This window comes from Rhipicephalus microplus, chromosome 5 (genome assembly GCF_043290135.1).
Source record: "Rhipicephalus microplus isolate Deutch F79 chromosome 5, USDA_Rmic, whole genome shotgun sequence".
Taxonomy (NCBI): Eukaryota; Metazoa; Arthropoda; class Arachnida; order Ixodida; family Ixodidae; genus Rhipicephalus; species Rhipicephalus microplus.
Genome location: NC_134704.1, coordinates 182,759,097 through 182,781,447, shown reverse-complemented (window position 1 = coordinate 182,781,447; position 22,351 = coordinate 182,759,097). Strand labels below are relative to the sequence as shown.

The 22,351-nt window shown below is 44.8% G+C and overlaps 1 protein-coding gene across 8 annotated transcripts in view; it reads left to right on the top strand.

Moving 5' to 3' along the window:
- Nucleotides 1-22,351, top strand: part of LOC119173303 (uncharacterized) — a 509,098-nt gene that overhangs the window by 434,760 nt on the left and 51,987 nt on the right. For 3 of the 8 annotated variants that reach the window (XM_075896265.1, XM_075896267.1, XM_075896266.1), the window contains 2 exons: nt 7,675-7,750; nt 20,497-20,612. The exons of 2 other annotated variants lie outside the window; for them this stretch is intronic. In XM_075896265.1, coding sequence (XP_075752380.1) covers nt 7,675-7,750; nt 20,497-20,612 — 192 coding nt within the window. Of the gene's footprint in view, nt 1-7,674; nt 7,751-20,496; nt 20,613-22,351 lie in introns of those variants that run through there. 3 more of the 8 variants (XR_012895517.1, XR_012895516.1, XR_012895522.1) reach the window with 2 other exon arrangements.

Genomic DNA, 22,351 nt, shown 5'->3' with positions numbered 1-22,351 from the left:
TTCCATCAGAAACCCTCTTTTCCGCCCTGTTCCCACTCTCGTCGTCCCAGTGGAGCCACTGCGATAATTCGTACAATCTCATTTGGCATGGTTGATGCAGCGCTTTCTTCGTGTTTAAATTTTTGCTTCATCATTGTTCCTATATGTTCCATTGCCTCATCCCCTTCTAATCTAACCCTTTGAACTGCGGTTTTAAACCTTTGTTCCATGCTTGTCTTATTACTTAGAAAATCTATTTGGGTCCAAAACTTTCCTGCCGCCTTTCTATACTTCTGCCATCTTTGGGCCACCTTTTTTCTAATCTTTTTCACTGATCAGATTGGACGTTTCCCTTCTGCAACTAAAAATGCTATCCCATTTTGTTTTGCATCTTCTTCTGGTTCAACCCTCTGTTTAGAATACCTGTGTTGCCTGGAGCCTGCCTGATGTCTTACTATGGTCATCTTAACTTCCTCATCTCACCAGCTTTTGGGTTTGCATCTGTTTTCCTCAGTTGATTGGACACGGGCCTTGGCAAGCTCTAACTTGAACAATCGAGTTAGATTTAAATTGTGTACGCCCACTGTGTTTCAGAATTCTCGTGGCTATTTTTCATCTCTTTAGTTGCTATTCCTATTTGCTTTTCTGAGTGAATATTACCGTGTGATTGCTCATAATTTCTCCTTCTCATTTTTATTGCTCTACCAAAAGTGAACTTGATACGTTCGGGATCACAATCTAAGGTTCTTCACTCATATTCATCTGTGATCATCACTCTTAGCTGATCATACAACCTATGTGACATTATTGCGTCATCTTTCGCTGGCTGTAGCTTTCCCGCCTCTCATGTTATCTGCCGTTCGCACTTCTCAGTACCGTTTCAAATTATTAAATGATGCCTTTCACATATATCTATTAGCATACTGCCTCTTGGGTCCGTTACATTCATTCATACCTATGAAGACACTTTTCAAGGGTATCTTCAGCTCCTAAACTCATTCTATACAAAACCCTTGGTCATCCTAAGCTTGAGTATGCAAGCGCTGTAAGGGACCCCAACATTAACACACTAGTTGAAACCTTAGAATCCGTCCGAAATAGGAGTGCACGTTTCATCCTCTCAGACAATACACGCACATCTAGCATATCATCTATGAAAACAGTTTTCGGCCTTTCACTTCTTTGTTCGCGTAGGAAAATGTCTTGTCTTGTTCTTTTTTATAAAGTTTACCACAATCCACAACTAAAACAAGACCTTTTTTCTAAACCACACTACATGTCACATAGATTGACCATCCCCACAAAGTACACATTCCTTTTTCACATACCAAGTTCTTTCACGATTCCTTTATTCCCACTACCTTGAACGAATGGAACCACCTACCCTCCCCTGTTGCCCAATTTAATGATGTCAGTGCTTTTAAGGCTGCTGTTGAATGCGATGTTTACTACTAGCAGCATTTTTCTTTGTTCACTCTTATTGTTCTTATTACTATATATACTATTACCCACTCTCTTTTGTAACGCCTTCGGGCCCTGAAGGTACTGAAATAAATAAATAAGTACATAAATAAATAAATATATTCTAGGTGTGCCCTCATATCTCTTAATCTAAACACCCACACTCTTCTCCTAGTTCTTCAATATCATTTTTATGCACCGCACCACTTTTTGGTTTTCCTCTCTGGCTTTTGCTCCTGTCCACAATTATACAAAACCCAGGAGCGCCATCTGCCCTCCCACTTTCGCTTTTAACCATATATGTTCCCTGCACTCCTGCTTGACGTTTTGCCAGTCTGTAATTTTATGAATAACTGACCCAATTCTACACCACTTTATGCTGCCTTCTTTTCTACTACAATATTGCCAAGCGTATCCCGGATTGCTAGGTCATCCTTTCAGGTCCCTGAAACGTGTTTCTACAAATCCATTTACCATAAGCTTCTTCTTTCTTAGCTGTTCTTCTGGCTCTCCCCACTTCAACCTATTTCTGCCACTTTGCATGTCAATATACCATACGTCTGAATTCGCTCGGCCCTCGTGCCTATGTCGATTTTTTTCCCGAACTCAAAATGTCTTAGATAGCGGTGCCACTTTGAAATTGTATCTGTTGATAGCATCTGTGAAAGAGTCCCCCTTGTTGTTTTCCTGATTGATGATTGATATGGGGTGTTTAAGGTCCCAAAACCACCATATGATCGAAGTGCTGGATGCTTTTGCCGAGATGATACCTCGGTAGGCTTGGATAGTATGCCGGCATGTATGGTTAGCATCTTGGCAACAGAACCTAAACGCACGTGGTGTCAGCGTCAATCAAACTACTGCAGGACACGTGGCGGAGCGTTCGTGTTAAATGTGCTGACGGCTGTACATTGCCGCGTCAAGATAATTCAATTACAGAAGTATATGTAGAGCAACAAACGAAATGCACTCGTGACCGTAGAATAAATATTAGCTACTAATTACTTCATGTAATTACCATGGTAAGTACGCATGACAGCCACATTCAGAGATGCATGAATGATTCACAAATGAGGACCTACACGCAAAAGCGCACATAGAATACCAAGACTGAGTAGGTACCGCATACTGTACGTAGCAGCCGCTTGAAAGGCATTTACGCTTCCACTTTGGAATAACACACTGTGTACTGCTGCGCCAGAGAACGTGGAAAAATAATGGACATTCCTTACACATCATCGTCTGCCCTTCTATTTATTGTCTACTGGAACGAACTACCAGGTTCGGTTCGTGAAATGAATATGTCAGATTTTTTGGAGGCACTGGAATGACATTGTTGTACTTTTTTTTATGTACCCGGTTGTGCTTAGTATGTGGCAATAACTGTTGTGATTTGTTTTGATGAAGAACTTGTTACTTATATTTTTTCCTACTGTATGTACCCCACTCCTGCAATAGCCTTGCATTGGGCTGCAGTATTTGAAAATAAATAATAAATAAATGTATGTACAATCACTTATCACAAAATTTTTAATTCAAAGTAATCGAAAAATTAAGATTGGTCTATACTTTTCTTAAGTGTTACGCTTACTGCAAGATATACGGTGGTGTTTACGAAAGATCAAGAAATGTATGTGGTTTAGTAGTTACCAAGTTAAAACGACCAAGAATGCATTCTTGGTTACTAACGCCAAAACCTTGAAGCTTTACTAGCCGCTGGCTATAGTAGAGATATGCTGCGAAGATTGAAAAATACACTCGAAGCAAGTAAAATGATGCGTTTCCAAATGTTTACAAATGTTTTTTTTAATTGTGCTGAATATGCAAATACCATAGATGGCGGAGGCGATCTCGGAGCAGCAATGAGCAGCGCGCATCTAGCACCATCGTGCATCCAGTGCGGGAAGCAGCTGGTTAAACATTCCTGCGCTGCATGAACAAATGGTGCTAGGTGACCATCTCCGACATGTCTGAACACAATGGCACCCTTCTGAGCTCAAATCATAAATTTGGCCATCATCGTTCTCATCATCCGGGCTGCTATTTTAAAGGCATTCGTCAGAGAGCAGCTGTAACAACAGTATTGTCCTTTCCTCCGCCATAACTACTTGCCTCATTTTCGACATGGTGAATTTATGGCTACGCGCATTTGAACTTGCCATAGGCACGCTAAAAAACGCCGCGTACAACAGAAGCGCACGAAGTATTACGCGTCCGGTGATGTGCCCATCTGAAACGTGCACTCGCTCATTCAGCTTCCGGCAATGCTTGTGTCACGTGATCTGTCACTTAGACCAAGTCACGCCACGCTATCGCTTTGAATTCAAACAGTTGGAAGCGCTCCGAGTCCGTTTGACGCACTGAAATAACCAACTGAAGGTAGAACTAGCGCTAGAATTTTGCAAACTAAATGCGCGGCCACATTTCAGAGCGCTCGTAAACTCTCAATGGTATACGCCATATAAAAGTCAAAGGTTATTTCACCAGAAAATAGTCTGTACAAGGCACTGAACATTACTGTCACGTTTAAAATGCGCATATGTACCCTATGGTTGGAGGGAGGGCTGACCGGCACGTTAGCTCAGGTGCGTTATTCGAAAGCTTGGTCTCAACCAGTGGCAAGTTATATTTTTTTTATAATTACGTGACAATTCTTAGCAATGACATACTTTATACTTTCCTCTTCAATATTGTTGGTTATTTCGCACTACTGTGTCTGACAAAAAAAGCCAACGCTTAAAATTCCATTTATTACCTTTATGCAAGACAATGTATTGCTCTGTTAGCTTATGTGGATATACCAGTGGCCACGTGCATGCTTGCCTTCAGATTTTCGGTACACCGGTTTGAATCACGTCTCGTAAGGGAATCTTAAAATGCGAACATTTCTTAGCGAGCTTCGGCCGCCTATCTATCTATCTATCTATCTATCTATCTATCTATCTATCTATCTATCTATCTATCTATCTATCTATCTATCTATCTATCTATCTATCTATCTATCTATCTATCTATCTATCTATCTATCTATCTATCTATCTATCTATCTATCTATCTATCTATCTATCTATCTATCTATCTATCTATCTATCTATCTATCTATCTATCTATCTATCTATCTATCTATCTATCTATCTATCTATCTATCTATCTATCTATCTATCTATCTATCTATCTATCTATCTATCTATCTATCTATCTATCTATCTATCTATCTATCTATCTATCTATCTATCTATCTGTCTGTCTGTCTGTCTGTCTGTCTGTCTGTCTGTCTGTCTGTCTGCCTGTCTGTCTGCCTGCCTGTCTGTCTGTCTGTCTGTCTGTCTGTCTGTCTGTCTGTCTGTCTGTCTGTCTGTCTGTCTGTCTGTCTGTCTGTCTGTCTGTCTGTCTGTCTGTCTGTCTCACCACAAAAATCATAACACGCATGTCATGAAAGGGCTAATATGGCATTGATGGAGTGCCACGATCATGGTTTGCTCGCGGCCATTTCGCGAGCCTCATATACACCATGACTGGTTTTGTACAGCACGAGTGCATGCCGAACATCAATTACACCTGTTAATGTCAAACTAACAATGGCACTTCTGAGACTGTTTCGATCACGTGGTATACAACAAAATGGCAGTGGTATCACATGATTGTATGACGAACATAACTAACAGCTGCTAACATTCAAATCATAATTCTTATTTTATAGACAGAATCATTTGCATAACGTAGTCACGGGGGGCTCGCGGCTGTTCAATTAAGTGGACATGTATAGTTAGGCTGCTGTTGATGATAATGATAATGACGATACCAAATTTATGAGACATTTCTGTATGAATTTTATAATTGACAGGCGATAACATAAAAGTGAGGACATGCATGTCATGTACAACATGACTTACAAGCCACGTTCATTGAGCACTCGCGGTTGTTTTGCCAGCCTGACAGGTACCAAGCTCAGTATGGCGTGACGTGGCAATATGAGAAACATAAATGATAACCGATAAGTGAAAATTTTAAATCGCATGTCATTTATGACAAGACTTTTATGGTACGCTCATAGTACCCACGCGGTGATTTCATTTGCCCGACATGCTATCGAATTGGGTACTGGGTGAGCTGTCTTTATATATGACCAACAGTAACGATAGGTGGTAACATGAAAATTTTTTCCATGCGTTTTCGAACATGATTTATATGCCGTATGGGTGGTTCGTGCGATCGCTTCATTGACTCGGCATGCACTTATATGCGTAATGAATGACGTGACAGTATGACCACCGTACATGACAGGTCCTGGCATGAAAGTAGTGACATGAATATCATGGACAGCACGATTTAGATGCCATGCTGATGGTGTGCTCGTTGCCATTTCGTGAGCTTCATATACACCACGATTGCGGCGTGATTGCATGCCGAACACCAATTACAAGTGTTACTGCCAAACTAACGACGGGAGTGCCATGCGCAGCGTGATAAGCATGCCTCGCTCATGATATGCTTCGGTTCTATTCGTCAGCGGTACACACAAATTGCTATGTCATGAAATGAATAACAGGTATTACAATGTATAAAAACAATACGCGAATGTACAATCTGACATGCTGTATGCCCGATTGTACTTTTATGCGTACACGAGAAACATGTTCGAAATAAATGTGATCACAAGAATGCCCTCAATATTTTAAAGACAAATGTGAACAGCTCTTTGCTGTCTGCTTCGCATTATATTCTTTCCTCCGAGCCTGGGATATTTCCAGATTTTTTCCATCTCATAATTGGTCTCTTTCCATTTATTTCTTTCTTTCCCCTCATTAACACCGGAGCAAGTTATTGCCACCCATGACGTACAAAACGGCAAGGTCAGAGAGCGCGCCCTTGTGCGCATATTCGAAGCCGAAGCATAAAGAGCGCCGGACGATGTATTGGGTTACACACGCCAATATAGTAGAGGTCATTCACGATTATGAGGGCAAGAGCATAACAAAAGGCTTAACCACTCTGCTGGTGGGCTAGGCAGAGCTACTCAGAAAAGTATTCCCGAATACAGATATCGAAAAACACGCTCCCTATAAGAATAAAACTCAAATGGTCAAAAACATTTGCCTTTGACGAAACGACGTATATTTCTGATTTGCTTTTGCAAAACAGTCAAAAAAGTATTTCGGGATATAGACTCGGGAATACAAATACTACAATAGTAGTTTGATCTAGGGAACACTCATATTCCACAAAGGCATTATTTAAACAAAGGATATTGTGCGGCTCAATGTTTTACAGATTTAATAGCTGCATGTCAAGAACATAGCTCGAATTATAAACAAACACCACCTAATTATGAAAAACTACATTTTTTTTTCTAGGCACAGTACCTGTATTGCTCAGACGCTTTTTTAACACAACGCTGGTCCAGCCTCAACACAGACTCATTGCCCCGCCGCGGTGGTCTAGTGGCTAAGGTACTCGGCTGCTGACCCGCAGGTCGCGGGTTCAAATCCCGGCTGCGGCGGCTGCATTTCCGATGGAGGCGGAAATGTCGTAGGCCCGTGTGCTCAGATTTGGGTGCTCGTTAAAGATCCCCAGGTGGTCAAAATTTCCGGAGTCCTCCACTACGGCGTCTCTCATAATCATATGGTGGTTTTGGGACGTTAAAACCCACAAATAAATCAACACAGACTCATTAAATTACTTGCAGCCGGTAAACGATGGAGGTTCTGCACCAGTCTTCAAAGATCGCGACTTTCTGCAGTAGAGCATGAGTACCTCCGCGGTTCTACCATCACATACCCGTCGCTTTCCCATATGGGTAATTCTGCGCCTGTGGAGGGTTCTTTGTCACCTGCCACCTGTTTCCGCGAGCAGCGGGGTGCTTTTGTTTGGTGTAGCCTAAAGAACTCTTCTTAGAAGCAGGTCCACTTATATGCGACAAAAAGTAGCGAGATACTTGCGTCCCGTACAGTATCGTGGTACAATCGAGACAACGTAAAAGTACTTCACTACTGAGTCAAAAATATATTTTGCAAAATTATCCCGATTGATACAGAAATACAGCTACTAAAAAAAGAATCTCAAACATGTAATCTCAATGCTACGGCGTTGCTATACGGCCTAGTCATGTGCTGCTGTTAAAGAAAGGTTTTCTTTGTTTTTTAGTGTGGTATGCGTGGTTACAGGAGACAATGTCACTTGAACAGCAACTCTCATTGTGACCTAATATTTTGTTTTTGCATGAACATGCATCAGGAATAAGGAAATAGAAGTCACCGTCGTCCTTGGAACCACAAAGCGCCGGATTGTGCAGACCCTTCCTCGAATGCTTGTAAGCTTGCTTTTACTCAGACTTCATTATTAAACCCACGAACATGTCTATGCCAGCTCAAGCTGAAAAGTGTGCGTCGCAGTGTCACTTGAGGCTAATTGCTAAAATTAATAAATATTTTAAACAAACTGACGTGCTTAGCGGTAGTTACAGGGACCTTTACGATGAATTAAAAACTGTGAAAGTTGTTCGCGCTTATCTTGCTTATACTTGCGCGCTCGTTTAGTAAATCTTTTTTTCTGTTTGAGCAGGGTCAAGTTATGACAGCTGTCCGCGCTCGTCCTGTTTGTGCTCATTTCATGAGTACGTTCTGCTTGAAAACCGCTCTGCAAGTTTCGAGCTGCTTGCCGTTCTTTACGTCACATTGCAACTTCTTTCTGTAGCATTCATTCCTTCGTCTATGTGGCGAAGCAATCACAATAAACGTTCAACTAACTGTGTGAAAACACGCTTTACCTTCGTGTTACACCGATTCATAAAATAGGAATCAGTCAACTTTTTTTACGTTTCCACACGTGGAGGCATGCTGCACACCCGCATATCAATGTAAATATAATTGTGACGTAGACCAAAGCGCACCTCGAAACGATATAGAGCGCTTTCCCTCATACAGACACAATGTGCAATGAGTAAACAAACGCCTTTACCAAGTTATTGCATTATTGCACCACAACATGCATAGCAGTGTTATGTACAATAAAGCAACTGAAACAGATTCGCGGATGCAGTGTACTGTTGAAACCAACGCAGCAGCTCTGCAGCAGCCTACTTCCACATAGTTGCTGCAGGCACGCAGCTAAAGCTGTGTGCTTAGTGCTTACAAATGCAGTACACTGACCGTTAACAGGCAAACGCTGTTTGTATCCGCCACCTCAAGAATATTCGTCACCCAAGCGTCATTTCGAGCACGGAACCTCGCGTCACCGCCACCCAAGATGCGCATGTTCGCTTGAACTCAAAACTACAAACATTCGAGTAATGAACTAGCGCAACACATTCAAAAGACAAAGGAGACACACAGAGAGAGCAAGTGGAGGCAGCCGAGGTGCTGGTAGGGGCCCTGTGTAGGCAGCTCCACGCTACACCCCGGTGCCTGTACGAGCGAGCGGACTCACCACAACGACGCCGAACGGTTAGCGCCTATTATGTTGAGCAAGATGGAAAACTGGGCTAGTTGGTGAGCATTCATCGTGGTTAACAGCGCGAAACACCCGGACAGGAGCGATAGAAGGACACGGTACAGCGCCTATTATGTATGGCGTATTTGCAATGCCCACAGGCTATAAGTTGCGCGCCGTGCAATCCAAGGCGACTGAGGAAGGATGATCAACCCGTGAGCTCACATAAAAAATATAGCACGCATGGCTCGAACGTACACCTCGTGTACAAGCGCTTGATCGCTTGATCGAGAACGAGCGCTTGATCTTCAAAGGAATGTATGTGGAACCAAAGTATTTTCCCATCTAATAGGAACTGCTGTATGTTCGCTACCCCATTTCTCGCCGCAGTGCAAAAGGTGCTGGTGTCAGCTGATCGACCGTGTATCATCGATGTGTCGTGTAATCCTGTGCGGGCCACAACAAACTGCCCGAACCAGAATTCACGTATGAACTGAAAGGCAATCCGAAACATTAAGGCCGAGCCTGTCTAGCGGATTTGCCACAGTAGTAGGCCACTATCAAATAGCGTGCCGTCGCGGCTTCATAAGAACATATGTTTAACGTAGCGATGGTTTCTAGACATTACGCCGTCGTAACTTTCGCTGTAAGCATTATGTCACTGCCTCTTCAACGGAACACAAGCGTTCAACTTCCAATTAAGTAGCACTTGTGTCACAGCCATGATCAGACTCTAACAGTGCGCTATTCCCTGCATTTGGATGTTTCCGGTTCCGTCAGCGTGATTTAAATAAGGATATTCAAACGAATACAGAAGCACGCTTTTTGCATCGTCAAAATTGCGAAAATTTGTCCAGCAACAATGTCGTTCGGATGGCACCAGTGAAGTGCAGGAAAAGTTAGTGGGGACTGTGGTCGTAACTGCATATTTCATTGCTCTAACCATTTCGCTACGCTGGTCGAGCTCTAGTGTGTGGGTGGCATGCGGTGCTTTCTAAATATCCACTATAATTTTGATACATTCAATGCACAAGAAAAAAGTGTGCTTTTATTTTGAGCTCACTGAAGAGTATTATACAATAAATACAATCCAAGTGACTTACTAGCGTAAAAAAACATTAACGCATGACGGGACGTCTAGTGCAACTCTCTGCTCTTGAGCCAGCAGCTGATCGTTCATTGTCGAAGTCACTCTCAGCGCGTTCACAACCATCTACGTCAAGTGAAAAATCCTCGACGTCAAGACGGTTTCTTTGAACATCACTGCTGAAAGAAATCTGAGAAATTCTCTCCGCCAAACAACTGCGATAGCACCAACAATGCGTCATTCACCACGCACAACAGCCACACGGCGTCACTCACCACGTTTATCTGGTGGTGCAGAGATCATTTCGCTCCGATACTCAGCAAGAAAGGAATCACTTTCAGTGTGCTGCCATCTATAAACGAACGTAAAAAACAAGCGGAGCAGTGTAGACAAGGGTTTTAAAGCGCAAAACTTGAGCCTGCCCTGCTTTCCGCGTACAATTATTGTTAAGGGATTCATGCACTACAAAAGCACTGAAAAATGCTATACGCACGTAAAAAAGGCCAGTTTTAGCTGAATAATCACACGTAAATATTCAAATTTTCAATGTGGCTGCAGAAAAACTCGTAATAGATCTTCTGCGGGCTATAATTCAAAGCGCGAGTTGCCACATATTTTCACGAAAACTTCACGTCTCACAAGAACCAATCCAATTCATCGTGTCATGGACAGTCCAGTATACTCACTTATTCACGAAACATACAAAGTGGTTTGTGTTCGTTTCTCGCAAACACGTTCACACTGCTTCTAGCCCCGCCGAGCAAGACAGCATTGGGAGCGTCTGCCTACTGATCATTTTTGAGAGGACGCTCCTGAATTCCGCAAGGTGGCGCGACATTCTTTAAACATTGCTAATTCGGCAACGCCTTGATCACAGACGCCAATCAAAGCGCGGTTCACGAGAGTGCCGCCTCGACTCCTCTGAAAATGACAACTATCTTTCTGTTTCTACCTTCCAAAAAAATGTCAAGTTACTACTCGATGATAATCACGGGGCTATGACGCAGAGGCTCTTTATTTGTCAAGGTGTAGTCCCAACCGTCCCTAGGTCGCTCCATAGGGACATACATTCAGATCCACAAGTTTGACACACAGCAATGTATAGTTTCTTAGCAAGTTCGTTCATACCGCCTTTGAATCACAACACAAGCACGAAACAGTGCAACATAGGGCACACTGGTGAGCGTGCGCAAACGGCCGCACATGCCAAATCGATGAGCCTAACGTAAAATGCATGGGCAACAGTCACGTGAATAGAGTCAATGCTAACACTTTTTTGAGCAAAGCAGACAGCTATCGCATGGAGGAAACTAGGTAAAGCGTACTTCACCCATGGCAGTGATGGCGCAGTGTTTAGAACATCAGCCTCGCATGCAAGAGGTCCGTGGTTCAAATCCCGGTGTCTCGCAGCTCCCAACCAGATTTTAAAAAAGTCCTTGTCGAGAGAGAACTGCATCAAGAGGCCTGGGGTTGTGGCCTAACCGGTGACCACTGCCGGTAACGCACTCCCTCACCAGAGAAGGATTGACCATCCTGGTGCAGTTTCTGGCCACTAGCTTTCACATGCACAAGTCAATTACCTTAAGGCCCTCAGTCTCCAGCGGCTGCGAAGAAACTGACCATGCCAGCGGTCAGATCTGCAATGCAGGAGAGAGGCTAAGAATCTTTGGATCCGGACAGGCCGCCATTGGCAACTGAACTTGGCGACGTTTAACGTTAGAACCTTATCTAGTAAGACAAGTCTGGCTGTGCTATTTGAGAAGCTAGAGGGCATTAAATGGGATATAATAGGGCCTAGTAAGGTTAGAAGCACAGATGAGACTATACAGTGCTACAGAACGGGCACGTCCTTTGCTATCGGGGCTTGGCTGACAGAAAAAAATTGGAGTGGGGTTCCTTATCTACAGAAACATAGCTGGCAACATAGAGGAATCTACTTAGGACAGGTAATAACCGCGGAGCCAAACCACGAGACTGAAGTAACTAGAAGAAGAATAACGGGCTGCTTTAATGAAAGGGTGGTAGGTATCGTAATTACCTCAAGGTGAGATACAAGATGAAGGGGGTACAGGCTTATGCGCCTGCGTCCAGCCGTGATGACGCGTCAGTTGAAAGCTTCTATGAAGACTTGGAATCAGCAATGACACAGTACACTATACTGATGGGAGACTTTATGCAAAAGTAGGGAAGAAGCAGGCTGGAGACCAGGCAGTGGGAGATTATGGCATCCGCACTAGAAATGCCACAGGGCAGCTACTAGTAGGATTCGCAGAACGCAATAATTTACGGATTTTGAACACCTTATACCAAAAGCGAGGAAACCGTAAGTGAGCACGGAAGAGCCCCAATGGCGAAAATAAGAACGAAATAGACTTTATACTGAGTGCACTCCCAGGAATCGTTCAGAGTGTGGAAGTGCTTGGCAAGGTACGATGCAGTGACCATAGAATGGTACGGTCCAGAATTAGCCTAGACTTGAAGAAGAAGCGACAGAAACTCATACGCAAGAAGCCAATGAATGAGCTAGCACTAAGAAGGAAAGTACAGGAATTTGAAATCTCGCTTAAAAACAGGTACTCGGCTCTTATCGAAAAAAACAGCCTTAGCATTGGCGCAACGAAATATAATCTGACGAATATCACTACGGAGTGTGCAAAAGAAGTTGGAGGTGCTGTAGTTAGACATTACACTGGCAAGCTGTCCCAGGAAATGAAGAATCTCATTGAGAAGCGCCAAAGCATGAAATGCTAAAGTACAACAGACAAAATAGAGTTGGCGGAGCTTTCGTGTTGATCAATAAGCGTAAGGTATCCGATACAGGAAGGTATAACATAGAGGGAATCGAACACGCTTTGAAGAATGGAGTAAGCGTCAGAGCAGTGAACAGAAAACTTGGGATAGAAAAAAACCAAATGTATGTATTAAGGGACAAAGAAGGCAAAGTAATTACCAATAGGGATAGGTTTGTAAAAGGAGCGGAGAAGTTTTACAGATATCTGTACTGTTTCCAGCACAACCATGACCTTATTATAAAAACTAGCAGTAACCCAGGTGACATCTCATCAGTAATGATAGAAGAAGTCCGAAAAGCTTTGAAGATTATGCTAAGAGGCAAAGCTGCTGGTGAGGACCAGGCAACATCACATCTGTTGAAAGATGGAAGACAAATTGTGTTAGAAAAACTAGCGACCCTGTTTACGAGGTGTCTACTGGCGGGAAACGTACCAGAATCTTAGAAAGATGCTAACATCATCATAATACGTAAATATGCAGATGACAAGGACTTGAAGAATTACAGGCCAATCAGCTTGCTTTCCATTGTATACAAAATATTTACAAAGGTATTTGCTAACAGAATTAATACAACACTAGAATTCAACCAACCAAAAGAACAAGGAGGATTTCGAACAGGCTACTCAAGAATAGACCACATTCATACTATCAATCAGGTAATAGAGAAATGCTCATAATATAGCCAACCACTATGCATAGCCTTCATAGATTACGAGGAGCGTTTGATTCAGTAGAAATATCAGCAGTCAGTCAGACACTGCAGAATCGGGGCGTCGACGAAGCATATGTAAACATACTGGAAGAAATCTAGAGGGGATCAACTGCTCCTATAGTGCTTCACAAAAAAAAGCAACAGAATACCAATCAAGAAGGGTGTAAGGCAGGGGAATACAATCTCCCCAATGCTATTTATTGCGTGCTTATAGGAGGTTTTCAGAGGCCTAGAATGGGAAGAGTTAGGCATTAGAGGTAATGGAGAGTACATCAGTAACCTGTACTTCGCCGATGACCTTGCATTGCTGAATAACTGAGGGAATGAATGGCAACTCATGATTACGGAGTTAGACAAGGAGAGCGGAAACGTGGGCCCTAAAATTATTCTACAGAAGACGAAAGTAATGTACAACAACCTCGGAAGAAAACAGCGCTTCGAGATAGGTAATAGCGCAGTTGAAGTTGTAAAAGACTATGTCTACTTAGGGCAGGTAATGACCGCGGAGCCGAACCACGAGACTGAAGTAACGAGAAGAATAAGAATGAGGTGGAGCACAATTGGCAAGAACTCTCAAATCATGACAGGTAGATTGCCCCTGTCCCTCAAGAGGAAGGTATTTAACAACTGCACTTTGCCGTTACTTAGCTACGGAGCAGAAATCTGGAGCCTTACAAAGAAGGTTCAGCCTAAATTGAGGACCACGCAGCGAGCAATGGAAATAAAAATGGTAGGCGTAACCTTAAGAGACAAGAAGAGAGCAGAGTGGATTAAGGAACAAACTGGGGTAAAGGATATCATAGTTGAAATCAAGAAGAGGAAATTGAGAACGGCTGGGCGTGTAGCACGTAGACAGGATAACAGCTTGTTATTAAGGAAAAGTAACTGGATTCCTAGAGAAGGCGAACGGGTTAGGGGGAGACAGAAGGTTAGGTGGGCAGATGAGATTAAGAAGTTTGCGGGTATAAATTGGCACAGGACCGAGTTCACTAGTGGAACGTGGGAGAGGTGCGTGTCCTGCAATGGACGTAGTCTGGCTGATGATTGTGATGATGACTTTAAACAACTTTGCCGTCATCATGATTGCTGACGCAATGTCGACTCCACTCGCGTTTATCATTTCGCGCGTTACTTTATTGCAATAGGAGATGAGGTGCGAAGATTAGAGTTAAAATTTTATTTCTTGATTGCCTGTTCATGCCCGTGCAATCAGCGACCAAATGACGCACGCTCCGCTGCTCGGCCAAAAAAGGCTTTTTTGTGACGTTTTTAAAATTTAGAAACATGTTTATATACTTAGAAACATGTTTATATACAGAAAAACATATTGAAATATTTTATACTTGACGTTGCACACAAGAACGGTCTTAAATATGTAAAAACCACGACGCGCGCTCTTCTCGGGCACGCACAGAAACGTCACGCACGTACACACGCACATAAGCACGCACACATCTGCTGTCGATTACTGCGCGAGCAAAGGCGCAAAGCGTCCTTCCTCACTCTATTCACGCATTAGCTCCAACGTTCACAACTTTCTTCGTCGGTAGGTGAAAAACAAACACAAAAAGCTAGACAGAGCAAGAATGACACTCAATATTTCGCAAAAAAATAAAAACAATAAATGCAAATGAACACTTCATGTTAGACAGAACAAACAAAAACATAGAGTACTTAAACACTTGCAAAAAAAAGAAATCTTGGCAGGATACCGGGTGGTGTCGACCTCTTTACGAGAACACGCCGTAAAGAAGCCAACCATACGGAAGCTAGACAGTAAAGTTAGGGCCTTGGATGGCACAGAATTCCACCATCTTGCGTTAAATCACAAAAGTGACCACTTTCTAAGATTATTCTGTTTCGGGGTCCGAATGCGGTAAGCCACCCCGGGTGTGCGCCATTGCTTGCGCAAAGTGATGCAGGGCGCTGGCGTGAGCTTGTCAGACTGTGACAATGAGCTTCAGGTCTGCGATGTGGGCACGGCTGAGTTTTCCCAAAACAGCGGATTTTTCAGCAAGTACGCACCACGCACCACGGACGCTCACTGACAATCGTTTCATAGGACCAAGCCGCTTGCCGACCCATGGTTCCCCCTTTTGTAAGACGTGGCAGGCACGGAATAGCGATAAATTCCACGCTTCGTGCCGGCCCTGGTCACGACGTTGCTCAGTTTGCGAAAATTTTCGAGCCACTCAGGTGACTGGCCATGAGTTCTTCGTGAGAGGATCGTAACAATGCAGCTCTCAGACTTTTCGGGCATTGCCACCTCAAAAGGATCCGCAGACGTCTCGCCTGTGGCTATATAGCTCAGCAGGAGCCCGTAATACTCCAGGTAAATGAATCCACCAGGGACTCAGTGGCACAAGCTGTTTCAGCCCCCTATTGGCACCCGCTGCAGAATGTTGCGACTCCGGGTCCCGCGGGTCTCAATTAGGTAGCGGGCCCCCGTCCTAGGACCCATCGTCGAACAAGTCAGATGAGGTGCTCGTAAAAACGACAACAATTTATTTACATGGTTAGTAATTGAGAATTTGAAAGAAGAACGAGAAGTCGAAAACTGTACATGAGAACTCTTGAACTGTGAAACTTGAAATACACGAAAGTCTTCGGCTTATATAGCGCCTCGTTGCCAACCCTGGGCGCATTGTCCGCGGCTTCGGCCAATAGGGCATTCCATGGTCTAGGTGCGCGGCCCACGAAGGAGAGGAAAGACACCACACAACGCATGCGGAGAGGGCACAGTCTACACGATTTCCAAATATGGTCAAAAACGCCCTGCGCTGACATTTTCGCACACGTCACCAAGTTTCGCGCACGTCCGATGATATTGGTTTTCAAGATTCTTCTGGCAGTTGGATGAGGTAAAAAAAACGGCTGCCAGTACACGTGTCAAACTTGCCTGGCCGTTTGGGTAGGACAATGTAGTGGTGTGCCATCATATTGTCAAAATATGCCACCCCATTCAGCCAATCTGACGGAGAAAGGGGTAAGGAGGAGTGGTCGACTAATCCCTCGTTGTCGAGGCGGGCTCCCGCGAGGGCTACAACAGACAGTGCCCTTTCTTTTCCTCCAACCCCACATACCATTAGTGATTGTTTGCTAGAAGCTGCGGCTTAGCTGCGCATATCCGGGGCTCCGCTTCTCCTCACGAGATGCAGCCACGACCAGTTTGGCTTTAGCTTTCAGCCCAAACTCCGAATACCACGCTGGTTCCGATATTTCCAGATCCTCGGCGACCTCCAAAATGGCCCAGCTGCCACCTTGTCTGCCTCGAAAACCTTGCATAGGGTCGAGCTCACAATGACCTTCTTGGCTCGTGCGTTTTCTTTGCGCGAACCAATCCTGGACCCCTTGTTCACGTTTTGCTGACAGGAAACCAACCCGTCTTGACGACACATCCTTGCTTGGATTGCGTCGAAATATTTTCAACCTGTTCACAAAGGCTGCCAAACTTCAATAATGATGACGGTCGTAACGAGAGGAAGCAGCGTATACGGCACTCCATCTCTTCGAGACGGTCGTTATCGCCTCCCGCAGCAGCGCAAGCAGCGTATAGGCCGCTCCGCCTCTCCAAGACTCGAAACAGATCACTTTGCTGAGCCTTCAGTAGCTCTTTGCCTCCGAAAGTGATTCCAGTTCTCCCAAAGGGGGGAGTTTGGTATTGCGCCCACTCAGGACCACAGCAACCACCATGTGCATGGCGTCACGGGTTCGCTCTCAGCACCGTGGTCTTCGGAAAGCTCCTCTAGTCAGCCACTATGCGGTGCGCCGCTTACCTGAATAGCAGTCAAGTTCGTCCGCATGGGCACTCTCCCTTTGTGCCGCTGTTTGGCCCCCAACCCTTGCATCTGCAAAGGCAACGCCAGCGACCGTCACACCAAAATCAAAGTTCTAGGCATGAATATGTGGTGTTTACCGTTCTGAAGCCACCATATGATTTTGAGAGACGCTGTAGTGGAGGGCTGCGGAAATTTCGACCACTTGGTGTTCTTAACGTGCATCCAAATCTGAGCACTTGGGCCTACAACATTTCCGCATCCATCAGAATTGCAGCCGCCGCACCCGGGATTCGAGCCCACGACCTGCGGGTCAGCAGCCGAGTACCTTAGCTACTAGACCACCACGGCGGAGCAAGGTTTTCGGCAGACAACAGAGGGAACGAGACAACAGCTACCAAGCTGCTTGTGTGTTCACCACAATAGGGGTGAGGGCACGGACGGGTGCAATAGAGGTGCTTGACGATAGAGGCAATTGCCTGTTTGTGCAACACGTCATCTGCCTAAAGAGGTCTGCGGACAAAATGCCTCGAAGCAGGCATGTTGCAACGAGCCCGAATCGCGCAGGCGAACGGACTCGCTAAGAGCAGTCAAAAGCTTTGTGCTTTTGTGGCCAAGTTGGGCACAAGTGTAGTGTACACATATACAAAAGCAATATGGCCACTAGCATGGGTCCGGACGTAGCGAGCCGCAGGGCACGTGTTAACTGTCGCCGTTGCGAGAACATGGTACTGCTCAAAGTCGCAACACTTTATTGTCTGTGGCAACACAAAAACGCAGTACAGAGCCCGTTACAAAAGAGGCGGCGGTAAAGCAAGTCAGTGTATCCAGGCTCTGGCGAGAAGTAGAGTAATACACATGGTGCCGTGAACACGTCTCCTTGGGTAAATGTGATTCACGGTGACAACGGGGCAAAAGGCCCGGTCGCTCAAGCGAGGGCGAAACTCTGCTCGCGTTGGCTTTCGAGAGGTGCGGGTTGGCGTACTATGACCACGCAATAGGACACCGCATCGCTCTTCTTCCAAGCTTACGAAGAGGGGGGGGGGGGTCGAGAAAGGGTAAGCACTCACCGCGCGCGCAGGTCGCTGTTGGGGTAGCCCGAACGAGCCGCAAGCAGAGGGAGCCGACGCACGAAAAAGGAATGCATGCTTAACCCATGTCGTTCTAGAGAGGTTTTCTCTCGCTCCCGATGCTCACGCAAGAAACGTCCCGAGAAACTCCATGCGTGGCGCCACAGTCGACATCCGCTACCGGGTGAGAGGGGTTAAACGTCACTCCTTTGTCCCCCAGCATGGCTGCCCGAGGGGAAGGAGAGTCATGTCGAGACAGGAGAATGCAGAAAAAGGCGGCAAAGCCCGCGAAAGGTGGCGGGCTAGTCTCGATTCCCACAGCCTCGAGAATCACGAGCGTAATGCCCTGCGCCAAATTAGAGCAGCAAGTTTCATGACAATGTATGCATTCATGGAGGTCGCGGTATGTTAAGAATTTTCATATTTGTTGTCTTGTAGTGAGGTGGTAACATTAGAGTCACTCATACGTGTACATTCATTTTTTCCGGCGATATTCGTGTGTTTCAGGACTTACTGCATTTTTTTCCAAGTTCTTCCGTGCCGAAGTCAATTACCTCGAGAAATCGTGTGGCCCGTGCTTGGCATTGTATCTGGAACCAGTAATGGTTTCACCACATTTTCCTTTGTCTGGATGAGTTGTATGATTGTGTGTCAAGGAACTAGCTTCCGTAACATTTAGATTAGCTTGTTAATTATTACTATAAAGCAACTATTATTTCCTATCTTTTTGTTTATTGAACTTCATTGAACTATTGCGTTACAGAAGTTCTGGTGCATCCAGAATGCACATTGTCATGCGTACCATACATTTTCCAATGCACGGGCGTAAGGAAATGTGTCGTGAAGCTTTATGGATTAGTGTGCCAGACACCTTTGATACATAGACATCCCACCCTTATTGCAGGTGCCTCTGCTTTATTTAGAAGAATATACACTGTAACATATTACAACTAGGACGTATTTCACGAAATGGGGACTAAAGGTTCTATATAAGAGTGAGAAGTCTCACTACGGCATTTTTATACTCTCAAATGTGTGAAGACTGCCTGTGTAAGCCACAGTGAAGCTAATCTTTACCGCACATTAGTGTCTATTCTTCAAACTTAGAGCTCTGCAGAGCCACTGCATTCAAACTGTATTGATAATTCACACATTACAAAATTATTATTAGGTCTGGTTCTACACATTGTTGTGATGATGTTTCTGTTTGTCTTGCCGGCTATTTTTCGTGTAAACGTATTCAATCCAGAACGTTCACTACTGTGCCAAGTGCGAATGAATAGCGAGATTTAGTATAGCTGGAAAGAGGGAACGCAAGAATTCAGCCTTGAGTTAGCATTGTGTGCTCCAAACTAAGCATGTGCAGAACGTCAATGGGGTTGGAACCCTTGCGTACAAACTATATTTCTGGAATATAGCGTTCAACACTAACGCATGCAAGAAATCCCGTGTGCAGGGCAAGATGACGGTGCCTTTTTAGTGAAAGCCGTCCACTTCAAATAATATTTGTCATTAGTTTGCATTGTTCAACCCCTTCACTCCGAAATAATAGTCGTATTTGATTTAGGTTTGAGTAACGAGGCTTCGCCAGTTGCATACTGCCAATAATTGAGCAATGTTTTTGAAGTACACTGCCTGTTTGAGGTACATAAGTCCTAATTAGACTTGTATACAAGGTTCGACTATGTTTTCAATTGCCTCGTAGAGATGGCGAGGCTGTAGTCATTCGCTTGTCCATGAGATAAGGCAAATGCAGCCAGAATTTCAAGCTGAGCAAGAACTGGGGGAAGGAAAGATGAATCTAGAGAAATGCTTGACTACAGCATATGAGCAAAGAAAGTGATGTTTCGGGCCGTGAGACTGAACCAAACGAGGCACAGAGCCAGAGTGACGGAAAATTCAGGTCAACTTCATTTACTGGCGCGCTTAAGCTTTCTACAGTGTATACAGTGTTTTCGATAACTAGATGGCGCCACAGTTGTCTGTGTTAGCGTTACCGAGAATTCCTTTTTTTGTACTACTAACATGCGACTTGGAATGCCACGCATTCCGTTTTAGCGTTAGCGCTGAGATGCACGCTAATGCTAATAAAAGCACTTTCATATATACAAAAACTATCGATTGCACATTCATAGCAGTGAGTTACCAAGTGGAGAAAATCATGAGATGTGCCTACTTTCTCTTACGCAGGGATCGGACCTCATTACATACTTTTCTGGGCATGTGAGCATGTGGTTGGGCGTTTCACTGCTCCAGCTAGCTGATATTCTCAGCAAAGTCTACAAACAGCTTTGCTCTCTGAATGAGTAAGTGGTGATTTTCTTTTCCATCGTTTGGCAGATGGTATATCTCTTCTTAGTCAATTTGTTGTTTTAATTAGCTTACATTTTCGTGCAAGGTACAACTTTCGCGTGTTGTATCATAACAGAAACCCATGCCCCAGCCTTTCTCAAGACGTTGGAGCCTTTTGAACTTTCACTACAGCATTGGCAGAGCATTCACCAATTTTGTTTTTCTTTTCATTTACTCTCAGCGCACAGGAAGGAGTTGCACTAGAGGGAAGATAATACAAAAACCAAATACGCAACAAGAACACAAAAATACAACTTAATAATGAAAATACATATTCAAAAGAAGTTATTGTCACGGGCTTGTGACACTGACAAAAGAAGAAATGGCTTGTCAAAATTTAAACAGTTTATTTGGCCCAACTTGTGGCCGGTGAACCAAACTAAGCTTAGAACGGTACACATTGGCATTAATCCCCACCGCGGTGGCCACAGGGGCCATGGTACTCGGCTGCTGACTTGCATGTTGCGGGATCGAATCCCAGGGAGGGTGGCTGCATTTTATATGGAGGCGAAACATTTATACGCCCGTCTGCTCAGATTTTGGTGCATGCTAAAGAACCCAAGGTGGTCGAAATTTCAGGAGCAGTTCACTACGACGCATACCATAAAAGTGCTCAAAGAACGCGCGCCCACCTCGCAGACAATGGCACACTGTAGCTACGAGAATCCGCCACGACTACATGCGCGTTTAGCGCACGGGAGCGGGGCACAAGGACTGACCCAGAAGGAAAGAAAAAGGAGTTACGAGCCGCCCGAGCAAGCAGGAGGCGATTTTTGGTTTTCTCTAGTGTTCGACTAGTTTACGAACAATAAATCGTTTTCTCCCGCCTACCTGAATTGTTCCTCACAATCCTCGTGCAGATGCTGGATAATAATGCCTTACCCCCAGTCCAGTTCAAGAACGAAGCCCAAAGCCACGTCGACCGGAGACCAACGATCTCACGCCTGTTCACCAGCATACCAGTCGTCGTCTTCTAGTGAGCCACCCAAATGTCCTGCTGTGTCTGATTCTGCTGGGCAAGCACCAGCTGTTCAAAGAAATACCGAAATTACACCCCCAGCTGCTGCGACCCACGCAATAGCTGACTAACCGTAGATCCCCGAGCCTTTCCACGATGACACGCACCAAGACGCCGAAGATATACTTGTGGGTTTCAAGCACGTTGTCGGTTGCAATGAATGGTGTAAATACCGCTAGCTCCACCGTGTTTTTTTTTGCGCTGGAAGACAGTACACGGACATGTTTTAAAAATCATGAACGTGCTTTCCGATCAAGGTACAAGTTCCGCCGGCAGCTGCTGGCCATGTTCCCGTGTACGAACCGCAATGAAAAAGCCAAAACTATTCTGCAAGTGAGAAGCCAGCGGAACAATGAAAGCTGCGCAATGTACGTCGAAGATATGCCCTGCTAGTTTCACTAAGCTAATCAGAGCACGAACGAGGACAAGAAACTTCGGCATATAATGCACGTCATCAAGTATGAACTTTTTGCCGGTTTACTTCGAAGCCCTCCGTGCACCGTTAACGAAATCTGCAGCCAGGTGACAATTATAGAAAGAGCCTCCAACAGCGTGCAAGGCTGTACAACCGAAAAGTGAGCATCGCATCTACAGAAGGAGTGTCAGCAGTATTCAGAAACAGCATCGATATCTTTTTAGAACTCGTGCGGATAGCGGTTCGAGCAGAGCTCCAGA